Genomic DNA, 12,300 nt, shown 5'->3' on the forward strand with positions numbered 1-12,300 from the left:
TTAAAAAAATCGGCCAAGTGCGAGTCGGACTCGCGCACCGAGGGTTCCGTACTTTTTAGTATTTGTTGTTATAGCGGCAACAGAAATACATCATCTGTGAAAATTTCAACTGTCTAGCTATCACGGTTCATGAGATACAGCCTGGTGACAGACAGACGGACAGCGGAGTTTTAGTAATAGGGTCCCGTTTTTACCCTTTGGGTACGGAACCCTAAAAAACTGATGAGAAAGTGGCATTTTATTCATAAAGTGGCAACGTAATTTGATGTTAATTTTGAGTTATTTCCTCACCGTGGCTGGTGGAATATACTTTTAAGTGATGATTATGAATGATACGTACTTATTTAATAGTCTTCATTTGGATTTGATTTGTAATGTTTTTAGCTAGTATTTACCTCGCTTTTGTTTAACTGTCGTGCCGTTCAATTTCTCCCCGGAATCTTTCGCTTGCTCCGGTATCAATACAGACCAACCACCTAGGCAGTTTTCTGTGCAATATTAGCACGAGAAATTAAACAACAACTTTGCCCCTTAAAACAAAAAACTTAATGTTCTTCCACTTACCAGGCTCATCGACCTTGTAAGACACATCACACGATCCATCCTTCCTATCCTTAAAGTCGATCTCGGCCTTGCTCGGCCCCTCGAGCGAGATTGCCAGCTGGCCGGCGCCCGCCTCGCGGGTCCACACGTTGAACTCGTTGAAGCGGCCGGCCTCGCCGCGCTCGAGGCCCGTGCCGCCGGCCTTGACTAAGTGGGCGCCGGAGTCGCGGAGGGGGCCGACGGTGAATTGGAAGGGAGATCCTGTGAATCAAAGGTTAGTTTATTATTCGTTGTCTTCTAACCTACATATTGTTCTCCTACATAGTGTACGTCTCATCGTTATCTTCTTTCTTTTTGATCAATTCTATAATTTTTGTTATGATCGGCCTATCTGATTACGTTAAAATATGCTAATAAGTATAAATATATTGGTAATGTGTTTGCTTCTTCATCACGCTGCCTCCACTGATACTGTAAGGAGTGGTAAGTGTGGACGATGATACTACAAAAGTCTCTATACAATTTACTGGTAGCCATAAATCCGCCGTGTGTGGGAAAAATACCCACTACAAGAACTCATAATAACTAGTAGTGTTTCGAGTACAGACTAATTTGCTGTGGTAGATAGACTGTAAAAGATGTTCCCAACATAAGCACGATAATAATAAATTCACTTATTTTTAACTATGTATGTTCTTTTACTCTTAACGGAGTAGGTATCCGTGGCCATTTCAGTTATTGGTGGCAACTGTGGCAAGCGTCACAACTTGCCATTCTTCTCTGATCTGACCGCAACCTCAACGGTTTAAAGAACATTCAGTCACTCACCAGGAATATGGATCTCCCTGTACTTGACAGACACGGTGTGGACGCCCAGCTCCTTAGGAACGAAGAGCACGGAGTAAAGTCCATCTTCTATTTCTTGGATCTCGGCGTCTTCGGACACTCCGCCGGGGCTGGTGACGGTGGCGGCCAGGTCAAAAGAGGTGATGCCTGTAAGAGGAAACATTATTAAAAACCCTCTCGATGTAGTAAATTTCTGTAAATTTGTATGGACGTGGGGTACCTTTTCTCTGCAGCTGACTGTACCAAACTAAACGGTAAGCAGTAAAAGAAAGATAAAAAAATTATTTATTTGAGATCTCTACCGGTACCGTAGTACACCGGTAGTTACTTTGTCTCATCTACGCTACCATCAAAATGCAGGTAGGCTCATAATTACATGCAGCTAAGGACGCAAACAGAGTACATTGCAACTGCAGAGAAAAGGTACCCCCCCCCCCCCCCCTCCGACCCTCTGCATGGCCACATACCAGGCATCTTGAAGGTGAGCTTGCAGTTGGTACCAACTTCGGTGAGAGGCGCCTGGTCGCGCTGCCTCTGAATCTTCTCTCGCTGTCTGTTGCTGCCTTCACCGGCAACCTGTGTAAATAATTAAATCAGTAAACAATAATACTCAATGAGCCAGCAATATCAATCGCAACGTCGTCGTTTTTACCCGGTTACGAGCTTACGAGGTTATAGCTCATATTTCTGGTGACTATTTAACCAAGATATCATCAGCATCTGCATTTTCATATTAATTATTAACTATTTGTTATTTATTTATTCATAATTTACTAGCCGTCATGTTCTCGGCATTCCATGTGTTCGTGACATTTACACTTTCATATTCGGCGTCGTGCCATAACAGATCTGGAGTCTCCAGCTTGTACTCCAGCCAGCTGTTTCACGGACTCACCTTAACAGTGAACGGCGAGCCTTCCACATGGTGGTCAGCAAACTTAAGATTGACGATGTAGTATCCGGGCTCGGTGGGCTTGTAGCTGATGTTGAGGACGCCATCTTTGCTGTCCGCGCACTGGATCTCGGCCTTGCTGGGGCCTGAAAAAAGATTGTAGAACAAATCGATGAGTAGAAGAAGAACAAAATCAGTATATATATATCTTCATCACCGGAATTATCTTTAAATCTACTTAACTTTGATATCAAACTATGTATAAGTATGTAGAAAACAAATTAAGAGCTTACCCTCAATAGACAGTGAAAGACCACCATATCCAGCATTCTTGGTGTCCACGGCGAAGGTGTTCTCAGCGTGGGTCTTGCCTTCTTTCAGAGCGTTGCCAGAAACCTGAACAGTAAAATAATAATATTTAAGTTCTGCAACATTTAATTGACATATAGCATTGATTTTGCCGTAGTACGTCTAAATCTAAGTAGTCGTATAAAGAAGTGCAAAATTTTCGTGTAACTATTCTCAAGGATATATGCCATGAGCATCAATGATCCAGATTTAGTTACATCCAGCCTAGAAGAGGTTTGCAGAACCCTCGCGAAGCCTCAAGAAACCAACCAGAAGAAGATAAATAGTAAGACACCTAGGGAGCGGACTACGCTCCTAAAATATGAGAACTCGACGAAAACCTATTAGTTGTAGTAGCTATAGGTAAAAAAGTTAGCTAAAGCCGCTCTCGCATGTAGGTACAGTACAGTACAAAAACGCGTTAAATATATTACTTAGCGTTAACAATTATTTCTCATTAATCTTTATGAAAAATTATGAGTGAACTAAATTAATCAACAAACCTGTTAGTAGGTAATGTTGGAAATGTTTAAATTAATTGAAAATAAGGGCTAGCAAAACCAGATAGTTTTAATTGATATACCGTAGGGAACACTACCTATAATTTCACCAACGAGCGCCCAACTACGCCCATAATATATTTTTTTTAATAGTTGCGTAAAATATGTGTTAAAGTAGATAAAAATAAAAATCGTTCTGCACCCGTCCCCAACTTTGCTTATGTTGCTAGACAGCAGCCGTGGGAAACGAGGCTGTACGAAGCCAGAGGTATAAGAGGCTTGTCATGATTGCATAAGTCAAGAGACAAATACGTATACGATGGACAGGTGCTATCCAGAATGCCATTGTGCAATTAAATTAAATTAAATTCTTTATTCAACGACCAACTAGGATCAATCAGTGTTAGTAATGCTTATGGGTAATCTTATACTACGGTTAGTAACAGCAAAATTAATTATATTATTATCAATTCCGTATTACATATTTATTTACAGATTTAAATATTTATAAGTTCCTGCGCACATGAATGAGGCAGCAGTTGTTCAAATAAACACCGTCAACCCTGTCTGCAATCATGGTCAGGATGCTGTTGGAGCTAGCCCGCTAGCAATATTCAGAAGAAGTAAACTTAGCTCAAAACAGGTTTTGAAAACTGTAGCAAAAAACAAGACTAATAGACACTTCCGACAGTCTTAAGAAACCACAGAAGATAAATTGCAGCGTACCTTGAGAGTAGAATAGGATCCCTTTATAGGCGAACTTGGCCAAGAACTTGTATTTTGAGTAGCCTAGAGACGGATAAGTGATAGTGTACTTTAGAAGGACGTTACGATCCCTTGACGAAGTACTTGTACTCTCCGATAGAAATGGGCAGGAACAAATAAAACACTACGGAGTCTTGGTCTTGGTACATCGTAATTTAAACAGTAGGTAGGTCTCACCTTAACTTTCTTAGCGTCTCCAACCTCCTGTTCCTGCACAGTGATGTTGAAGGGAGAGTTCTGGATGTGGACGCCCATCTTCTTGACGGAGACGATGTGTTTGCCGGACTCGCGCGGCGTGAAGCTGATGCCGATATTGCCCGATGGCAGGCGTTTCAGGAAGCAGGGCTCTTCCAAGCCTGATGGAGCCTGGAAAAGAATTCATCATCTTTGAACCCAAAACCAAATACTTCATTATTTGTAAACCTTATTGATTAGGTTTTTTTATACCACATCGGTGACAAACAAGCACACGGGCCGCCTCGCCTGGTAAGCGGTCACCATAGCTTATAAACGCCTCCAACTGCAGGGAATTTACATGCGCGTTGCCATCAAACGAATGCCTCTTTAACCACAACGCAAAACCGTCTGCAACACTTAGGAATTTATAAAGTAGTATAAAGTGCTTTTAGTTTAATATAACATATAGAAATAATAAACATAGTTTAGTTCTAGAAGATTTAGTTAGTTTAATTCCAAGAAACTGTGGTTGGCATGAACAAGAAAAGAAAATAATATAATTAAACTCATTAGATGATTCTTTCAGAAATCTATTAGATACGAAAAAGAAGCAATAACTAAAGGTCAAATGTACCTGGATAGAAGCATTTAGACTGCGAATGTCGTTGTCAGTTATCTTTCCTGGCAGAGTGACCTCGCTGCAGCTGCCCACGGAGATCTGGTTCCTCTTGCGACCCTCGCCAGTCACCTGGAAAATACAGAAAAAGCAACGTAAGATAAAACACGTAGCAAAATAATACTGAAATGGCAGGTAGAGAGACCATGAAAAGTATGCAACGATTTTGATAGCACACGCAGTACAAGTGTTATTTTAAACGTCAAATTTCTATGAAATTATGACGTATAAATAACACTGTGTACAAGTGTTATTTTAAACGTCAAATTTCTATGAAATTATGACGTATAAATAACACTTGCACTGCGTATGCTATCAAAATCGTTGCAGGCTTGTCTTGGTCTAACTCTAAATAGTTTTCTGAAAGTAAATAAGCATCCGTCCTACTCTCAAACTTTTAAATCCATTGTAGTTCCAATAGTTGAGCTAGTTTTTCAATTATATTACCTACTAGCTTTTGCCCGCGACTTCGTCTGCGCGGACTTACTGACAGCAGCTAAAGCAAGCATAGCGCCTGGAAAAAATTTCATGGCAATTATTCAATTTGAGCATATTTTGCACACAAATTAGCAGACACTTCATTAATTATCTCAATTCCACCCCGCTTTTTACTTTCTTAAGGGATGATTTTCGGGATAAAAACTATCCTATGTCCTTCTCAGGGATTCAACCTATCTCTATGCCAAATTTCATCTAAATCGATTCAGCGGTTTAAGCGTGAAGAGGAAACACACAGACAGACAGACAGACAGACAGACTTTCGCATTTATAATATTAGTATGGATTAAATTATACGGTGGTCCCACACTGGCTGTTATAAAACGTGGCTAAAAATAAGTGCATTCCCGTTGACAGGGAGGTTTTGGGATTATACTGAGCAACTTTTACTATGGGACCAACCACGAAATAAATTTACCCTCCCATAGAAAATGGACGAGCCAAAAGGTATGAAACAGCCAAATTTTTTTTCGCGATTTCGGGGTTGGTCCCATAGTAAAAGTTGCTCAGTATAATCCCAAAACCTCCCTAGCAACGGGAATGCACTTATTTTTTAGCCACCGTGTATACGTTGTGTGAATATCAATACTATGTATGTATGTCTATTGTCTGTGTGTGTGTGTTTACGAATAAAGTATTCTATTCTATTCTATTCTATTCTATTCTATTCTATTCTATTATGTTGTCCGTGTCCCATGATGTTATATAACGTTATTGTACAGTCAGCTGCAGAGAAAAGGCACCCCCCCTGCATACAAAGTTCTGTAAATTAGTATGGACGTGGGGTACCTTTTCTTTCAACAGCCAGTGTGAGACCACCATATACACATATTTTCCCTTAGAACTCCGGCATTCAAATATTAGTCACTTACTGAACGAAGAAAATTGAGAAGCGCTGGTGGCCTAGCGGTAAGAGCGTGCGACTTTCAATTCGGAGGTCGCGGGTTCAAACCCCGGCTCGTACCAATGAGTTTTTCGGAACTTATGTACGAAATATCATTTGATATTTACCAGCCGCTTTTCGGTGAAGGAAATCATCTTGAGGAAACCGGACTAATCCTAACAAGGCCATTTTCCCCCTCTGGGTTGGAAAGTCTTTTGCAATATATTTCGGTTAATGTTTTATCCGATATAAGGCTTACCTTGGCAGTGAAGGGGGATCCCTTGATGTGCTTGTCTCCGAACCTGACGGAGACTTTGTATTCGCCTGGAGCGGTGGGCAGGAAGGAGACAGATACTGTACCGTCTTTGTTGTCGTGGCATGTGATCTGTTGAATACAAAATACACATTCATAATGTCAATTTTTAACATTGTCAACCAAGAAATCATTACTTTTTACCTCTAGGCAAACTGCTTTTTTCCGTTAGGTAAAAGTATAAAATTAGGGTAAGGTTAGCACTTAGCATGTTTGCTAAATCAACATAAGTCTTGGAAAATAAAGATCAACCGAACCTCAGCCTTGCTAGGCCCCTCCACAGCCATGGAGAGCCCTCCAGCGCCAGCGCCCTTGGTGCTGATGGTAAACTGGCTTGGTTCTCCGCTGACGCCGCCCACCAGACCCGGGCCGTAGGCCGTGACGTAGCCCGAGGGGATGGAGTCCACGTGGAATTTGTAGGGGGAACCTGGAAGGAAAGATAAATGTTATTTTTATGAGCAGTATCGATATTGGTCCAGAAAACGGTGCTGTGAAGAAGGCTGTGTCATCGATACAATATAAGCAAAAGGATACACGATGATAATGACAGCCGGAGCAAACTACAAGTTGAAATAGTACAAACTAGAAAATTTTATGACATTGATTGCACTACACAATGCATTAAATTGCGGAATAATTTACTAATCTTAAGGCTTGTTTTCGCCATACTTAATTTTTCAACCTGCCTTTATATTTTTACTTTCATAATGTATTGATTAAGACTTAAGATGAAGACATAGGCTATCCAATATGTTGAAACGTTTTAAGCAATTCATATATGGTAAACAATTAATTGTCAATATCCAAGTATGTCCCCTGTAGGCGCAGTAGGTCACCTTAAAAACAAGGGAGGAAGGAGGAGGAAGGTTCGTACCCTTTTAAAAAAAAGGGTACGAACTCAGAAAGAGACCTATTTATAAATTAACCTGGACATTTAATATTTAGCATCATTATTTTATTATTTTACTAATTTTCTAAACGAACTTGACATTTAACGTTGCATAAACGTCGATAAAATATAAAGTTATAAATATTGATTTAATTGCTATTTGTATGAGATGCATGTAATTTTACCTAGACTTAAGAAAATTGAGTGCCCTGACAGGGTGTCATGTACCTACCATCCTCAAACTGTAACACCTAATGTATTATGAACATGACTGCAATACAATAAAGAATAAAGAATAAAGAATACATCGAAAGTGACGTAACGTCCTCAGAATGTAACCTAACTCGAAAGTGACCTGTTGTTGAAGGGACCTCTCCGCCTAAAGGGTATGTCCTTCACGGATGTAATAACTAAAATTACTTACCTTGCACATGTTCCCCGTTGTATTTGACGAACAATTCATGAACTCCCTCCTCTCGCGGCTCATACTTGATGCTGACAGTACCATCACGGTTGTCCTCTATCGCTGGCTTGTCCACGTGGCCGCTCGGCATCTTTACTTCCGCTGAAAATAACAATGTTACTATTAGTCTCCATATTAGTTGATGAAGAATTGACAACATTTCAAAAACCGTTTTGTGCAAATTATTCGTATACAGTAAAGTTGGGATATTTACTTCTTATGACTTTATAGCCGAGTATCCACTAGATACAGCCTCGGGTCGAGCGGCTACCTCGCTCCGAGGCCGTGCAAGTGGAGACGCTGCCTTATCCTGCCTCTACTGGATACACGGCTTATATGTGAACACATCATCATCATTCATTGAAATCTGGATGGTTTTTTTACACATTAAATAATGCGCCATCTGCCAGTGCCATGCCACTAGCTCAGAAAACAACTGCTTAGCATGCAAATATGTACTTATCTAGTATATTTTAATGATTCAGTGCTACTTGCACCATCCCACTAACCCGGGGTTAACCGGTTAAACCTAGAGTTATCATGGTTACCAGTACTATTTGATACTGGGTTAACGGTTTAACGGGTTAAGTGGGATGGTGCAAGTGGCCCTTCATTCATCATTTAATTTAAGAGCTGTGGGCTCTTGTCGGTGCAGCGTGATGAAGTTGTCTCCACATTGGTCGATCTGAAGCCAGCTCTTTAGCAAGTGGCCCTTACAGCGCTAATATTAATGTCAGAATATAGGTAGATTAAAATACACACACATTTCTATTTTCAATTACCTACCATTTATTTAAGTCATTTAATTATTATCTATAATTTTGTGTTCTGATTTGTAAAGATGGATACAAATTGCAGTCACGAAAGGCGGGCCAAGTAAATATGTAAACAGTTTGTGAAACCGTACAAACCTTTCCTAGTATCAATATTGTAGATAGACGCAAAGTTCATAGGCGTGAACCCTAGCCTCTCCTTATTGAAGGCGATCTTATGCGCCTCCCCGTACACCACCGGCGTCTCCTCCTTGTCCCACTCTGACACCGAGAAATACTTCTTCCCCTTATCGAAGTAAAACTGCGAGATCTCCTCCCAAGTCACCTCTTTATCGTTCCCTCCGACGATCGAGTTCCACAGCCCACTCATAAATGCCATTTATCACGCTTTGCGCTGCACTTGCCAGATTATAATGTGTTTGTGTGTGTAGTGTGTTTATATTGTCATTGTTGAGTTTTTCATCCGAGTTTACTAGTATAGTTAAAGTTTAATTGATTTCTTCATCGTTATCTTTTATTGCATTAGACCAAAGCTAAACTGCGTCACTTATCAAATATTATCAGTAAGATTTCTTCAAAAGAATACCAATGATTTTGTATTTCATGTACATAACTATTACATCTATAGTATAAATCGTTCCGATATTATAATATACGATATATATAATATACAAATACTTAAATATATAGAAAACACCCATGACTCAGGAACAAATGTCTGTGCTCATCACACAAACAATTGCCCTTACCGGGATTCGAACCCAGGACCATCGGCTTCACAGGCAGGGTGACTACCACTAGGCCAGACCGGTCGTCAAAAAACGGTGCTGCATAATTACCACTGACAAGACAATTCTCATTTATCAGCAATGAATAATTATTATAGCATACTTCTAAACACTAACGACGGCTCACTACATCTTAATGCAGATTAATTTAAAGCACTGTCATTGCGCGTTGCATGTTTCTGTAGTTTCAATGAATTATCGTCATTCCTTCGTTGGAGAATGTTGTGCCAAAAATATGGACTAATTACATAGTTTTAGAGTTAATTAGAGACATCAAGGTCGCTTGCATCGGATGCCATTGGCTGGATATTCTGGAGAAGCCGGATTTTGTAATATCCTACAGATATAGGTTATCTTTAGCATTTGATACGAAATCTTGCTGAATTGATGGTTTTAACTGTGGAAATTATTGATATTGAAGAATACTAAAGGCCAAATAAGGCTTTATCCCTTTTAGGTTTAGTCAAATTTTTTAAGCAATTCAGTTGCAAATCACTTGCAAATAATATTATCAAGCCCGTAAAAGTTTTAGGTATTTGATGTAATAAATTCAGTCATCTCCTGTATCCTAAACTTATTTCCTATCCTAATTAACTTAAATATTGGACAAAACATGTGTTTATTTTATTATTATCAAATTAATAGTTGTTACCTAATCGAGCAACAACTATTCAGATGTTTAAAATCATAATCCAACATTTAAATGCTTAAATTCTAAATGTCGAAATCTTTTTGATTTACGACATATCAGCCTATTTTAATCTATCATGAGTCATGTCGATGCGAAAATTGATTCGGCTATAATTCGATCATCAAATGTCGACGTTGTTTTGACAACAGAATATTTTAAATCGATCAAAACAAAACTGACTCGGTATTTGTTGTAGGAAAATTGTTCGATGTAAGATTTATTTGTACAGACTATGAAGTGTGTTGAAAGATATTGTTTTGTTTTGGAGTTTTCGGGATAAATGTAAAAAAAATTTAGCGGCGGTAGCACGGTCGCATTTTTATCGCTTATGTCACCATGCCTGTCACGTTCTAACAAGTTTGTAAGTGCAAAAGTGACGGCCATAGTGACAGGCGAGAAAAATGAAACCATGTTGCGCCCGCTGCTTATATTCACTTTTAGTATATCAATTGTGAATTGAGTACAGATATTTACTGATTTTCCGGTGTTTCATTCACGTATTATTATTTATGAAAACGAGACTTAATCGCGTATTATTAAGTTTTAAAATTACCTCTGACGTTTCGAGAACGGCATTGTCTCGTGGTCTCGGAGAAGACGCGATTAAGTCCCGTTTTCGTAAATAATATGTGTAAAAATTATGAAATTTTAAATCAGTATTTAATTCACTAACCCGTGGTCAGTTACTGTATAGAAGTCCAAAAAAATTCAAGTAAAGCCTGTACACGCTGAAATCCGGCCATACATGATCCGGTATATATTTTTACCAAATGCACTTGAATAATCAAGCAGTTCTTTTATTTTATTAATCTTTAATTATTGTAATTTATAACAAAAATACAATGATATTACAAACTGTGAGTTTTGGCCAAATACATTCCATCATACCTTAAATGTTTTGTTGTGTTTTTTGTTTCATAATCTTCACTCGCTTCGTAATACAATGCCAGAATTGTATTAATATTTTCATAAACTGTTTTATGCTCATTAGAATGTCATCTTACCAAAAATATGATTTTTGAAACCCTTTTCTACTTGTGGTAGTCAGGAAAACTTTCTACTCCAAGCACTGAAAGTTGTTTTTATGTAGGAGGTATTTTTTGTCAAAAAGTCAAGTTAAAGTGAAGCAAAAAAACAAAGTGAAGTTAAAACACCGCAGAACTATCTCAATCTGAACTGAACACAATCAGAAAAATATTAGGTAGATGCGTGAAAAGAGAATGGAATAAGGTATAATTTGGTTTATGTAATTAAAAATAATAAAATACTTTTAACTGGAAAATTTGGTAAAGACTAAATAATAAAGGTAAAACATTCATTGTCATTTAAAAATTTTACCACATCATGCGTGGCCGGGTTTCATCGTGTACAGTTTTTAGCTCTTTAATACATTTAATTTGCTCTTTCCTGTTACCTTTTTCCTACTATGCTACCTAAATATGGAGGGAAGAGAAGATTAAATATATAAGTTTATAACTTATAGGTAAAACTTATGTTGCAAAAAATTTACAAGCTAAAATTTAAAATATTTTAATCCGCGATCGCTTTTAGTACCTACTGTTTGAAAATCGCACACCTTAACCACTTGGCTACCGAACATCTACCCATAGGTTTACATTTTTTTTTAACACGCCTCAGATATCAAGTCGGCATTTAAAAACTGGACATTTCATACAGGCGTCCAAAATCCCATGCCATGTTCCAGATTAAAATATCAAAGAAATTACTGGAATACATTAAAAGATTTATAACTGTCAAATCTAAATGTCCGAACGATTATAACAAGACGTGAATATTTATTATTTCTTGTCCGAGAAGAAAAATGGAGAAAATGTTAAATGGAAAGGTAGGTAATAAATAAAATGTCAGAATTTTGCACAGATTATTTAATTTGTCGACCGGTCTGGCATAGTGGGTAGTGACCCTGCCTGTGAAGCCGATGGTCCTGGGTTCGAATCCCGGTAAGGGCATTTATTTGTGTGATGATTTTTTCAAAGCGGGAAAGCCAAAAATAGGCCAAATATGATCACATGATTTCTTGGCAACCCCTAACAATAATAGTTGTGTTTAAGCAGTGTCCAATAGCTGTGTGGCATTTTTGTAAAAAGTAAGTGCGACATAAGAATGGGGGTGCCAGGGTAATGTCATACCCGGTGACCTCTTAGACCAGGTAGCAAAGCAGCGCGCGGGTGCCTTAATTATATCGTAGTGTGGGAAAAAAAGAGTAAATAGCAGCAAAGATAGATATAACTCCG

The 12,300-nt window shown here is 38.6% G+C and overlaps 1 protein-coding gene across 5 annotated transcripts in view; it reads right to left on the bottom strand.

The window, feature by feature from the left end:
- The window catches only part of LOC134751574 (filamin-A), a 104,125-nt gene that overhangs the window by 29,055 nt on the left and 62,770 nt on the right, over window positions 1–12,300 (bottom strand). For 3 of the 5 annotated variants that reach the window (XM_063687039.1, XM_063687038.1, XM_063687040.1), the window contains 10 exons: window positions 7,755–7,895; window positions 6,699–6,868; window positions 6,388–6,513; window positions 4,706–4,819; window positions 4,072–4,260; window positions 2,575–2,677; window positions 2,285–2,427; window positions 1,857–1,965; window positions 1,372–1,536; window positions 565–804 (listed from right to left, as the gene is read on the bottom strand). In XM_063687039.1, coding sequence (XP_063543109.1) covers window positions 565–804; window positions 1,372–1,536; window positions 1,857–1,965; window positions 2,285–2,427; window positions 2,575–2,677; window positions 4,072–4,260; window positions 4,706–4,819; window positions 6,388–6,513; window positions 6,699–6,868; window positions 7,755–7,884 — 1,489 coding nt within the window. In that variant the 5' untranslated portion in view covers window positions 7,885–7,895. Of the gene's footprint in view, window positions 1–564; window positions 805–1,371; window positions 1,537–1,856; window positions 1,966–2,284; window positions 2,428–2,574; window positions 2,678–4,071; window positions 4,261–4,705; window positions 4,820–6,387; window positions 6,514–6,698; window positions 6,869–7,754; window positions 7,896–8,704; window positions 8,961–12,300 lie in introns of all 5 variants that reach the window. The other 2 variants (XM_063687036.1, XM_063687037.1) reach the window with 1 other exon arrangement.

The sequence above is a fragment of the Cydia strobilella genome, chromosome 22 (assembly GCF_947568885.1).
Source record: "Cydia strobilella chromosome 22, ilCydStro3.1, whole genome shotgun sequence".
NCBI classification, from domain to species: Eukaryota; Metazoa; Arthropoda; class Insecta; order Lepidoptera; family Tortricidae; genus Cydia; species Cydia strobilella.